This window comes from Schistocerca serialis, chromosome 12 (assembly GCF_023864345.2).
Source record: "Schistocerca serialis cubense isolate TAMUIC-IGC-003099 chromosome 12, iqSchSeri2.2, whole genome shotgun sequence".
NCBI classification, from domain to species: Eukaryota; Metazoa; Arthropoda; class Insecta; order Orthoptera; family Acrididae; genus Schistocerca; species Schistocerca serialis.
The window spans coordinates 188,158,473-188,172,554 of record NC_064649.1 but is presented as its reverse complement, the minus strand read 5'-3'; the positions used below and the strand labels follow the sequence as shown (position 1 = coordinate 188,172,554).

At 40.4% G+C, this 14,082-nt stretch overlaps 1 protein-coding gene across 1 annotated transcript in view; it reads left to right on the top strand.

Moving 5' to 3' along the window:
• Nucleotides 1-14,082, top strand: part of LOC126428093 (uncharacterized) — a 161,746-nt gene that overhangs the window by 25,046 nt on the left and 122,618 nt on the right. The window contains exons 2-3 of the mRNA XM_050089985.1: nt 1,519-1,820; nt 11,265-11,466. Coding sequence (XP_049945942.1) covers nt 1,549-1,820; nt 11,265-11,466 — 474 coding nt within the window. The 5' untranslated portion in view covers nt 1,519-1,548. The remainder of the gene's footprint in view (nt 1-1,518; nt 1,821-11,264; nt 11,467-14,082) is intronic.

Genomic DNA, 14,082 nt, shown 5'->3' with positions numbered 1-14,082 from the left:
TATTTTATGAAGTAACAGCTTTTTCATGAGATAACATTTTTTTTTCCAAGCACAGATAAAAAACTAACAAGAATATACAACTCGTAACCAAGCCGACTACGGCAAAGATAAATGTCTATCAGCTGCAGCTTTCACCCGCTGTTTTTGGCGTAGTGGATAAATGACGTCGCCACATCGTGAACATCGAGCGAATTTCTCATTTGCAACCCAAGCGGCAAATCGTTATAGTTTATCATAAACAAAATATTGACTTGGGTTCAGAATCAAGTAATGGTTTTCGAAGGAGAACATCTTCCCGTTTGAATGTTACCTTTACTTTAAAAGCAACATAGATGAGTGTATACAGTATCCATATGTATGAGAACTTTTATTACGAACCTGTTCAAATACAATAGAAGTTTTTAAGTTGATAGAATTGAATGTTATTTCCTCGGGCGTTTCACAGAATTGTCAGGTTTTAAGCAGATCATTTGATTGTCGTAGTTTCTAGTACATAGCTTCTCGCGTATCCCTAGCGCTCGCACGACGAGTCTAATGTCACGTGATTGATCGAGAAAGTCAATATTGTATCGAGTGCTTCGGCATATCGATAAATCCCTTTCTCTTTGAACGCAAGCATTGTTTTCTACACACTACCGTTCGGGATCGTTCAAAATACCTTTTTATGAATATGAGACCTCAATGGACAAAGCTTCATCTGTAAATATAAGACGACCCTACATTCATCTATTAAACAATGTAAAAACGTTGACCTGAGCAGCAGTTACTCGATATGCGAATATAAGCGACCCTGTATTTCTCGGACAACCGATCTAGGAAAAACCTCGTCTTATAACCGGATAAATGCGGTATTTGTTTTAGACTTTGGTCGTAAGTTTTGCATATAATGTCATAATGTTGTTAACTGAAACTTCCTGGCAGACTAAAACTGTTTGCTGGATCGGGACTCTAAATTGTGTTTCACGAGCAAGTGTTGTACGTATTGCAGCTTCAAGTCTGTTAATAACTCGTCTCCTATCTTCCATATTCCACATCTGTTCTCCTGCATGTTGTGTGCTGTTCCGTTTTTGTTGGTGGTGGCGTAGGTTTTCTGTTTACTGGATCCATGTGGGTTTATTGGCAGTGGCATTTCGTTGAGGGGAACAATCTTCGTGTAAGTTTTTACTGTGTTTAAGTCATTAGTAAGAACAACATTCTCTACCCAAAACCATCTATGATCTAGTGGAGAACGTGTTAATTCGTGATATTTTATTTTGCTATCCTTTTTTCCCTAGTAACGTCACCCGCTTGGTTCTTAAGCCTTGTATCTGTCACATAAATGACGTCAACGCTCTGTCGGCATGGTATCGCACTGTTAACTCGCCACTTACGATTTTCACTTGTAAGAAATGATTTCAAAAAAACTGTCACGTGATAGTGCAATGAATAACAGCATCAGCTCACTAACATTGTTGCCAGCAGTTGAAATCCACAGATTCGTATGAATGTAGGTTTATAACTCATTTTGTTTTATTTCAGCGCTTGCGAACATATCTGACAGACATCCACATGACAACTCCTTCCACCTCGCCGCGGGCTGAAGGCCCACCCGACAGCAAAATGGCTTCAGGCTGCAATTACAGAGGCAGGCGCCAAGTGCCCGCTGAAGGCAGCGTGATGTGGCATACGGGCATCAATGACTTACCAGACGAACTGCTGCTAATGATCTTGTCCCACGTGGCTTTCACCGATCTACTGGATGTGGTACCGAACGTGTGCCGTCGTTGGAAAAAGCTGTCTCAAGATTCCAAGTTGTGGGCTGACAGGGAATTCAATATTGGGTAAGAAACCTACTAATACATAAAACGCGAATTGTTCTGCTTTTAAAAAATATTGTGGGGTGATACCTTTATTTATTATATTGTAACGTTGACGTTGAAAACTTTGCATTTAAACATACTGTCAGGTCAACTCATTGGAGTAATCTGGTTTTAACCGAAAATGTATTCCAGTTTTAGAATACTGTTTTCCTTTTTTTTTGTATTTGTTAGATTGAGAGAGTGTTGGGTAGATGTGGTAGAGGCACTTAGTATGTGTGTATGCTATTAATTCCCCGTTAATCTTTTTCCCTCTGCCACCTATGAGCCAGTGTGTATAGCAATCTCTTTACCTTTCTATTTTGCTCCTTTAGGTTTGTATGTGAGCGTGTATCTGTTCATTTATCCTCGCCCTCATTTTTATCCCGATGGAGTTTTAGAAAAGTGTGAACGATCTGGTCTGGAGGGACAGTTTAAATTCAGCTCCAGTTCAGCTGGAACGAAACATGCCACTTCTCGCAAAAAAATTACAATCGGAATCGTGTTTTATAGCAACTGAGGTGAGTTCTGCCACGAGCATACGGTATGTGTAAAAAATCTGGGAATACTTAATAAAACTGAACCCACCCATTGCGCCCAGTGACAGAGGCCACCTGTTTGAGGGCTGTGACGTACGAAAAGTACTTTCTGATTGTCACAGTATAGGTGCCTTGGACGAATACGGTATCATCGTCTGGGATGCTCTAATTCCTAACACCTTCAGATATATCGAAAACTCGAAAATATTTGACCGTTGTGGAGAAAAATAGGATTGTCATTGGGGTCATAAATACAATGATGGAAAAAAATCGCAGCACCGAAAATTAATTACTGTAGAGTAATGAAATTTTGGCCATACATCTGTCTAGGTAACATATTTAACTGATTAACATTTCGAGATCACAGATTAATCTTAGCAAGAGAGAAGCCTTTGCAAATGTGAAATGCCGGTACATTAATAACCGGTGTAACCACCAGAATAATTTCTAACACGCAAACGTGCGTTCGTGGTGTTGTAGAGGTGCCAGATGCCAATTTGTTAGACGGAGTTCCTCGCTTGTTGCACTCAGCTGCTCAACACGGGGGTGGTTAATGCAGTTTGTGGCCGATGCTGGAGTCGTCATCTCGTGACGTCCCGTACGTGCTCGATCGGAGAAAAGTGTGGCGATCGAGCAGGCCGAGACGACACGTCGACACTGTGTGGAGCCCGTCGGATTACGACAGCGGTATACGGGCGTGTGTTATCCTTTTGGAAAACACCTTCTGGAATGGTGTTCACGAATGGCAGCACAACAGGTCGAGCACTGAGGCAGAATCAGCTCGATCAGACAACACTTGGCAACACTGAAGTCGCAGGACGTGGTGGTGGTTTGAGGTAAGTGAAGTGCACGTGAGACAGTGTCTGGCTCTCAGCTGTCCTCGAACTAACCAATTTGTAACAGTTCATCGTGGCATTGTGCTGCTCAAATTGGTGCTGCAGACGCACGTACCGAACACGACGGCCTTCCCCTCGGCAGTGCCACACGGTCGTCTGAAGCGCGGTCTTCTCCCAATTGTACATTCTCTCGACCACCACTGCCAGTGATCAGTGTACAGTGGCTACATTCCTGCCGAGTATTTCTGCAATACCACAGAAGGAACATCCAGTTTCTTGTAGCCGTCTTACACGACCTCACTCAAATTCACCGAGGTGTCGATACATCCTTGTCGTCTTTAAGCCTTTCGTGACTGACGTCAACCCGCCGTGTCCGATCTCGAAGGTACCTAGAGCTCACAACAGTTAGAGTGCGTGTCTGAAGCAAATCTGATTCGCATCCTCACAGTGGCGTCACTGGTGCCACTGCTACGCGACTGGTGTGAAGTCTGGACAGGTGACATCTTTCAGATATACAAACACGCCTTCCAACTTTCATTTATGTAGGACAACTCACACTGGGTGTCGAGATTTTTTTATCCGTCAGTGTATTATGACTCAGTTATTAGCATCCAGATAGGCTATATTTGATTCTGTCTTACTTTCTGAGGTTACTCACTGTAATATGACACTATTTAGCATGTCTGTGGCCTAGTTTTGACTGAAGGAGAAGAAAGTGCACGAAGTAATTTTTAGCCATAATACTGCCTGGTGCACTGAGAAATAAATTCTCTCGGTACCCTCGCGCAGATTTTATTCGTTTACATTACAGCAGTATAGGCTTTTATAATTTCTGATTTTTAAAAAGATATTTAGCCTTGTTTACTATGACCAATTTGTATAAACATTTTACCTGCAATTGTAAGCAAGATCTTTTGTATGGCTTTAGTGTTTGTCATGTTTCTCTTTGTGAATAAATCTGGCCGGCCGCGGTGGTCTAGCGGTTCTGGCGCTGCAGTCCGGAACCGCGGGACTGCTACGGTCGCAGGTTCGAATCCTGCCTCGGGCATGGGTGTGTGTGATGTCCTTAGGTTAGTTAGGTTTAAGTAGTTCTAAGTTCTAGGGGACTCATGACCTAAGATGTTGAGTCCCATAGTGCTCAGAGCCATTTGAACCATTTTTTTGAATAAATCTGGAAACCTATCACAATCCCATCCACCTGCTGTGGGCTGTGTATGATAGCCGTTTCTATTTGTACATTTCTTTTCTCAGTAGTACATGAAGTGTGAGCAACTGTGGCTGCTACGTATTTACTGCGTGATGCATCTGTGTAGGCTAGAGCCCATTCTAGTAGACGTGGACGGTGCCGCTTATCTGAAAAGGCAATCTGCTGCATATTTATGCAGATGTACGTACTTCTTGTCAGACTGAGCTGGTCATTTGTTTTTGAATACATCTCAGCTATTCTTACGGTAATGTGTTTTATAGGACACCACGCAAGGCCTTGTCAAAAAAATGTGGGCAGCTACCTGCTGGGTCTTTCGTATGTTTTAGGCCCAGTTGCCCGTGTATTTAATATCTTCTGTATCAGTAAGTTATTTTTTTATATATTTTTAAATTTTTTGGGCTTTTAATGCATTGACTGTTACTGGCTTTTTTGCTAAATCACGGTCATGCCACTTGTATGCAAGGTTGTATTTTTTCTCATAGATCAATCTGAACATGCCTTGTATAAGGTTAAATGCATCATTGGAGGAGAAATAAAATAAAAAATCCAGTTTTGCAACCAGTACTGTTCGTTCATTTGTATTCAAGATTTCGTAATATTCGAAACTTTCTTTAAATGTACAGAAAAGTAAAATTACGTACTTAAGAAAACACACGAATGTGGTATTCTACGAGTACGACATCCCTGAGTTATTATTGGAATCGTTCAACTCGTACAAACACTTCTTTAACCATTTGTGGGAATCTGAAATGGGGTGACCACATAGGCAATTAGAAGTAAAGCAGATGGTATATTTAATTTCATTGGGAAATTGCAATCAAATTCCAAATAATATTGCTTACATACATCATTCGATCCATCTTAGAGCATTACTCGAGTGTGTGGGACCCAAACCAAATGTGACTAACAGCTGATATTAAACTATACAAAGTAGAATAACATGAACGAACAGATTTTTTCGTGTATTATTTAGAATCCAATTGCTTCAGTATTGCTGTTGATGTATATTCATGATACTGTTGCTTCATATATTGTTATTATTAATATTGTATTGCTAGTAATGATGATGGTGATGATGATGATAATTGTTATTACCACCATCACTATCACCAGAACCACTACCAACGGATGAAAGGATCCAGTGGCAATACACGGGACTCACGCTTGGGACAATGACAATTCAAAACTGTTTCCAGTCATCCATATTCAGGCTTTGCACGATTTCATTAAATCTACTGAGGCAAACGATGAGACAGTTCCTTTGAATGTGCATAGCTAATTTTCTTCCCCATTCTGCTCCTGTACACACCTTCAGAAACCACTCCCCACACCCGGCCATTTCCCTCCTACATTCAGCCGCTCAGTCGGCATCCTGCCGTGCTAGTTAGAGGTTCGTGCTGTACTCCGTTGAGTTACTGTGACAGTTTGAAATTTCAGCGTTAATTGAAAATGCCGCGAAGTGTGAAGTTTCTGACTGCAAAAAACTGTACACCGATAGAAATCTATCGGCAGCTTTGTGAAGTGTATGGGGACAACATAATCACTGAAGGTGGAGTGCGTCAATGGGTCATAATATTTAAAAATGGCCGAACTAACGTTCACGACGAAGAGCGAAGAGGAAGACCCAGCATAGTGACTGCCGAACTTGTCGGAAAATTCGATGCCGCAGTCCGTGAAAACCGTAATTTCACAGTAACGGAACTCTCTATGAGTTTTCCACAAATTTCACGAAGTTTGTTGCATGAAATCATTACCGAAAAGCTTGGTTACCACAAGTTTTTCGCAAGATGGATACCAAAAATCTTGACAGAGATTCACAAAAATCAGCGAATGGCTGCAGCGTTAACGTTTTTGGACGCTTACGAGAAAGATGGCGACTCATTACTCGATCGCATCGTTACTGGTGACGAAACGTGGGTTAAGCGTGTGAACTGTGAGACAAAATTGCGGTGAATGCAGTGGGGGCACACAAATTTCCCCCAAAAACCCAAGAAATGCATGCAGACAATGTCGGCAAGGAAGGTGATGGCGACTGTCTTTTGGGACAGAAAAGGTGTGATTTTTGTGGATTTCCTGGAAAGAGGCACTACAGTAAACTCTCAAAGGTATTGCCAAACTCTGCACAACCTCAGAAGAGCAATACGAAACGAGCGCAGGGGAAAGTTGGGCTCAAAGCTCTTGCTGATTCGTGACAACGCCCGGGCCCACACGGCAAATGCCACTCGTGAAGTTCTCGAATCTTTTAAGTGGGAGTTGTTTCCTCATCCGCCGTACGGTCCTGACCTGGCACCGAGCGACTTCCACTTATTCCCAGCAATGAAGAAATGGTTGGCTATGCAGCATTTTGATGACGACGCACAGCTTCGAGAAGAGGTAACCACGTGGTTGAAGCCGCAGGCGGCCGAATTTTACGATGAAGGAATTTCTCAGCTCGTCCATCGCTACGATAAGTCTTAATTTAAATGGCAACTATGTAGAAAAGTAATATTTAAGTGTGGCTTTCATCTGTATATAATAAAAAAGTTTTCCAATACTTTATTTATTTTTAATTCCAAAACGTAATGTACTTTGTGGATAGCCCTCGTACTAAATCATCTGATTGACCAGGTTCTCTCCAGTCTTGATCTGTCTCTTGCCAAAGAGAGCTGTCCTAACCATATCATTGTTGCCTGTGGCACTTTTTCAGCTGTCGACCTTGCGCTCTCTTCCCCAAACTGATGGACTTGCTACAGTGATTGCTACGTGACAGTCTTTCTGACAGTGACCACTTTCTAGTGATTTGCCACTTCCTGGTCATTGTCGAATGGTGGCTGATGCTTAATGATCAGTTTTCATCCAATATGTAGGGTGAGTTCATTCATTTGTTTGCAAAGGAAGGCCAATGTTGTTTGCCCCGTTTTGTCCGGTCGGCAACACGCTTTGATGACAGAACCGAGGTCCACATCCTGCAGTCTTTCTCAAACGATTTTACAGAGACTGTTTGGTAAAAAACTTGCATTTTTGTGTTAAATATATCTTTTATGTCAGATTCGTGATGATGTGCCCATCATTTCATTGTTGGTCATTGTTATTGTGATATTGCATGAACTTCGAAAAAGTTTGTAATGAAAAGTGGGGGTCGCTATGATTTTGCGTGTGGGCCGTACTGCATAATATGTAGCCGTGTATGAAATTTAGCTGACGTATTGAATTTTTCTTTAGACTTTGGTGTAGGTCTTTACTTGTAACCAGTCTGAAAAAAATTGATCTGGTGTAGCACACTCTTTTGCAACCCACAACATTCCTCATATTTTTCAAACAGTTTCAGTTGTTGAAATGTTGTTGGCAAATGATAGCGAACAAAGAGGAGAATATTTTTCCAAATGGTTATTGTGCAAAACTTCATTATCTACCTTGTTATTTCCACTAACTACAGACTTTTTTGACGAAAGAGTGTAATTCTTAAGGGCCATCGATAGCTGGTGAAACGAGATATGCCGTTGGGTTTTGAAACAGCATCAGTGAAGACATTACACATTTATTTTTGTAGTGAGGATGTGCTTTTTCATTAGCTATTGACTTGACTTTACTTTTCTTCAATTCCTCAATTAATAAAACTACAGTTTCAGAATTCTCTTGCAGCTGCATGTGCACAGCATGTAAGTGAGGAGAATAAATGTGTAGGTTTTACTCAAAACTTGCAAGACGTGATGCTTCTCTAAAAGTTACAAATGGCTAAAAAGCCTGGTGAAAACCAAATCACTGCTTTTTTTGCATTTTCAGCGGAATTCTTTCTAGACACTAACCAAAGCAGAGGTGACAGTAGATCTTTTTGAATGCTCACTATACAAGTGTGGGCACCGAGAGGCTCCACTTAATACTTACAAAAAATGTGAGTGTAGAATTTAGTTTAGAACAGCACTTCCCTCCACTGCTCGGCATTCCCCGTACAGTACGTGCCTGCAACCCCCATCACTATTGCCCCTCCATCCGTGCCGTGCCGATTGCGCATTTATCAGCCACGTTATTTTGCACGCACTCTACCACTTTGTCCCCTCTGTCGAGAGGGCATCGGCAAAGCCTCGGACACTACCACCCGTGCTATTGGAGCTGTTATTCCCCTCTCCACGAGTCCCCCCTACCTCTGGCTGCTGCTAAAGTGGACCAAAGACACTGCAGTGGCTACTCAGCTGTGAAAGTGTACTGCAACGTCTCTGATGACATTCCATCATGACAAATTATACGATGACGCTTTCGCCGATTGAGAACTCTTCGGGCTCTTCACTCGTCACGTGATGTGACCCCAGATCCTGATTCAATTCGTCATCCGATTATCCAATGCACTTTTCTACTATTCCTAGAAAGTATTTTCCATTCACAATGTTGAGATAATATAGTTAGCCCAACCCTCGAACTAGACAGAATCCTAGCCATTTCTTGAAGGATTATGTAGTTTCCAAAATAAGTTTCTTCTTATGTTCATCTATAATTAATCATACATCACCCAAAATTGCAATTTTGTGGTTTGAAAGCTCACAAGTAAGACCTATGTTGAGCATTAATAACACATGTACTTCCTTCACAAATCATGCCAACTCATATACAATTAAACCTCCTGGATTCAATATATTATGCCCAAACTGAGACTCAGACAGGATAATGGGGATCTCTTTCCTTAAAAACCTTAAAATGTTTCTACCTATGCTTTGGAACTCGGTGCACCTCTAAGGATGGCAGTATGTGTATCTTATGTTTCTGTGTCTGAGCAGATATTTCCTCTCAAAAAGCTCCTACAACCGCCACCCCATCTCGGAAGATGTCTTTCTTTGATAGAATTCGTCACGTGCAAATATAACTTAACAACCCCAAACAATAACTGTACTCTTGCCTATGACATTTTATAATTTTCGGTTGCAAGTATGATTTGTTTGTTGGAAGACGTAGGGGCACACAACTCCTCTGGAGTGGTGTATATTACCACACTCGAAACGAGGGACTCGTTGCATTGGCATAGCGAGGTGGAATGAAAGCACAAATTGCATTGGCATAGCGAGGTGAAATGAAATCACAAATTGCATTGGCACAGCGAGGTGAAATGAAAGAATAAATTGACCAGATGAGAGTAGGACTTGGACACTGAGGGTTCCATGCAGACTTATTTATGTATATGAAACAGTTTATTCATTTATCAATCTAGAATATTAGTGACTTGTGCCTGGTATTGACATTGATACTTGCAAGGTATGAGTCCCAGAGATTCCAAGACTTCCAGGAATGTTTTAATTTCATGTTTGAAATGGCAAAAGAAATATATTTTTCATATAACAAAATTACAAATCCATAATTTTCTTTTTTTCCCTTTATTTATGCTGCGAAAATATGCTTTTTGCCAACTTTCATAACTCTACGTCAATGAGGAGTACCCTAAATTTTAATGAGCGAGTTTGCGAGTATCAAAATTTGTGATGTAAATAATCTGTAATAATATGTAATAAATAATAAATCTTTGGATTACATTGACTTAGAAGCTTACATTCTTCACACTGCCGAGGGACTGTAGACGTTAAGGTGTGACAAATTTCAACTTGATATGTGTACACATATCTAAGAAAAAGGGATTTTAACAGATTGTGGACAGTCAGTCTGTCTGATAACAAGAGACAAATAAAATGTTTTTCATGTGATATAATTGCAAATTAACAATTTTTGGAGTTTTTTCCTTTGGTTGTGCTGTAAAAACTTGCTTCATGCAAAATTCCATGATTCTGCATCCTATAGGTGTCGATGAGTAAGTTTGTGAGTATCAAACTTGCAACGTAAATGGTCATATCTTTTTATTGCACTGACATAGAAGTTTATTGCTCCAGTGGGTGTGTAGCACACTTTGTACACATGTGACGAATAGTTGTCTTTACGTTACTGAGGTAAACGTGTATGTGCAAAATCAGAGTTTAATCTTAGTGTTATTAAACAGTGATAAAATAAACTTACATTATATGAGCTAAATCACTGTTTAATTAAACAATAATAAAAGAAAACCTTCCTCCGTGTCATGCTGTTGCCACGTACAAGTGTTACCCCACAGTGATGGCCCACTCGAAGCATTACACGGCACAGTCGGGTCAGGTCCGTGCGACCCACACTTGGTTACTAATTATCTTGTAGGTAACTGCCCGATTGTGGGATCGTGCTGCTGGCTCAGAATCTGGGCATTTTCTTGCTTGAATCGTAATTTTTTTTCATCTAGGTTGCTGTTTATTTTATATTAGTGCTGCTCTTTCGGCTGTACGACAACACAACTTATTACTGTGTTAGCTGAAGAAACAGTGAAGGAATAGATATGGACTTCAAATTGTAAAACTAGGGAACAGAACAAAACAATATCATTTGCGATCGGTGCACTTTATGCGCAGGCACGCCATTTCGAGGGTTAAATTTTTTTCTTCACTGAGGAACGGTAGATGGTAATATGTGAGATAAATTTGAAGTGGATATGACTACGCATTGCAAAAAAAAAAAAAGGTTTTTAACAGTCTGACACAGACAGACAGTTGGACAATAGAGTGAAACAGTAAGGGCTTCCGCTTTTAGCAATTGAGGTACAGAACTGTAAAGATAAAGGTACTTCAAATGATCTTTTCGTTCTATTGCCACGTGAAGGAACCGGTAGCTCTGAGAGGTAGTGTTGTTCTTGTTCTTCCATTTTTGTGTCTGTGTTTGTTGCCATTTAATTTTTTTATCTGTTTACTTCTGGTTTTATGAGAGCATAGCTTCAATTATACATGCTAAAATAGGTTACTACACACTGTTTGCAAATTGTCAGAGATACTATTTGCGAATGAACTATCGACACATTACTGTGTCGCAGGGCCCTGTGGCAGTGCTACCTGGATGACCGTAAGGGTGGTGGGAACGAGCAGGAAGCAATAGAGATCTTCCGAAACATCCCGAACCTGTGTATAGTGCGCATGTGGTTCAATGTCAACCCCCTCATCATCCAGGAGCTCTGCGATCACTGCCCGAGGCTCGCGGAGTTGCACCTCCATCCCAGTCAGAAGCTCACCTACTCGGTAAGTGTCACATCTTTTAAAGTGTAAGGTAAGTAAACCTGCCAGTGGTTACGCAGGGCAGCTGTTCACATCTCAGGAGATACACAAATTTTCCCTGGGCCTTCATTAGATCATTAGGGGCATCGTGGAAAGGCAGTGGACATGGTGTGTAAATTTTCTGACGTTTACGGTTCAAAATCGACCACTTTACAGTTTGTACTAGTAAAGTATCAGCATATTTATTTCTGAAATTGGTAACTGTCAGAGAATTTCAGTATCTGTATCCGTAGCCTCTGTAAACGCCACAGCTGGAAACAAAACTACAGTCAGAGCACACTTTCTCATTTCTGTTATACACTGCCACCAGCAGCACTCCGAGCAGACATAAAGCTGAGCCTCTGGATACAGTATCGGATGAGTGAGAATAGTTTGTACTGACTTGTAATATAATTTTTGCAATAGGAAGTGTGTGTGGTGCCATAAATATCGGCAGTCACTAAATGCCTTACTTTCATAAGGGCCTGAAATGTACGAAACGGAACAGTTGTTGTTGTTGTGGTCTTCAGTCGTGAGACTGGTTTGATCCAGCTCTCCATGCTACTCTATCCTGTGCAAGCTTCTTCATCTCCCAGTACCTACTGCAGCCTACATCCTTCTAAATCTGCTTAGTATATTCATCTCTTGGTCTCCCTATACGATTTTTACCCTCCACGCTGCCCTCCAATGCTAAATTGGTGATCTCTTGATGCCTCAGAACATGTCCTACCAACCGATCCCTTCTTCTAGTCAAGTTGTGCCACAAACTTCGCTTCTCCCCAATTCTATTCAATACCTCCTCATTAGTTACGTGATCTACCCACCTAATCTTCAACATTCTTCTGTAGCACCACATTTCGAAAGCTTCTATTCTCTTCTTGTCCAAACTGTTTATTGTCCATGTTTCACTTCCATACAAATACTTTCAGAAACGACTTCCTCACGCTTAAATCTATACTCGATGTTGACAAATTCCTCTTCTTCAGAAACGCTTTCCTTGCCATTGCCAGTCTACATTTTATATCCTCTCTACTTCGACCATCATCAGTTATTTTGCTCCCCAAATAGCAAAACTCATTTACTACTTTAAGCATCTCATTTCCTAATCTAATTCCCACAGCACCACCCGATTTAATTAGACTACATTCCATTATCCTCGTTTTGCTTTTGTTGATGTTCAATTTTATATCCTCCTTTCAAGACACTGTCCATTCCGTTCAGCTGCTCTTCCAGGTCCTTTGCTGCCTCTGAGAGAATTACAATGTCATCGGCGAACGTCAAAGTTTTTATTTCTTCTCCATGGATTTTAATTCCTACTCCGAATTTTTCTTTTGTTTCCTTCACTGCTTGCTCAATATACAGATTGAATAACATTGGCGAGAGGCTACAACCCTGTCTCACTCCTTTCCCAACCACTGCTTCCCTTTGATGCCCTTCGACTCTTATAACTGCCATCTGATTTCTATACAAATTGTAAATAGCCTTTCGCTCCCTGTTTTTTACCCCTGTCACATTCAGAATTTGAAAGAGAGTATTCCAATCAACTTTGTCAAAAGCTTCCTCTAAGTATGGGAAAATTTATTTTCAATTTTCTTGTAAGCTACAGATATCTTTTGAAGAATAACTTTTTTTTTAAGAAGAAAAAATTATTAGTAAACAGCAGAAGACGTGACCTTTTGTAGAAAGATGTTGTACATCTACTCAACATTGTGACGTCTGCTTTACTAACCTTCCAGTCACATGAATGAGTGAAATAAGCCTCCTAGCTGAAGAGGGAACCACACAGGCATCAAAAGCAATAAAACTGTTTACCCACACAGAAGATACAAATTCTGTAAGTGTTGTTATACCAGAACTACAGACTGAAAGAATCTTAAACACATTTGATTTTCAGGCAAAAGTGATTACATTTACAAAAATATTTGTGTATTCGAAAGTTGATTGAAATGTAAGATTGTGCGAATCATTAGACTCCGTACAAAGCTGTAATGTTAAGGGAAGTGTGTATCATAATAACAGATAACCTCTCATAGAACTGACAATAGAAATATATGCTTCTCGTGTATGACATATATGTTTAAATTCTCTTGCTTCCAGTGGAGTGAACTGAAAGTGAAAGTATTTTTTCATGAACAAGTTGTAGTTTATGTCACTGAATCAGTAAGATTAGACCGCTTGTACATTTATTTCACGATCATGTAGAAATACTTGGAACTCGCACATGAAGTAACTATTTTAGGATGCCTGTAAACAGGGAATATAAGGAATTATCAGGGAATTTCATGCAACTGCAATATATCAGGGGATTTCATAAAGTATCAGAGAATTTTCTTGCAACTACTCAATACTTTTTTTTAATTACTGCAGAGAGGTACTTTGTGCCAGCATGTTCATCACAGTGATTCATGCTCTTTATGGATTGCAGTTGAAAGCTTAGTACACATTATTGTTTACAATAACACCATAATTGTTGAGACCTGTATTTGTGCTTGTTGTTCTGTGATATAAACTGTGGAAACTGAGTCATGGAACATACGATGCATATGTATCATATAATGACCTTACATACTCTTTGCCATTGTTAAACATAACAGTATAATA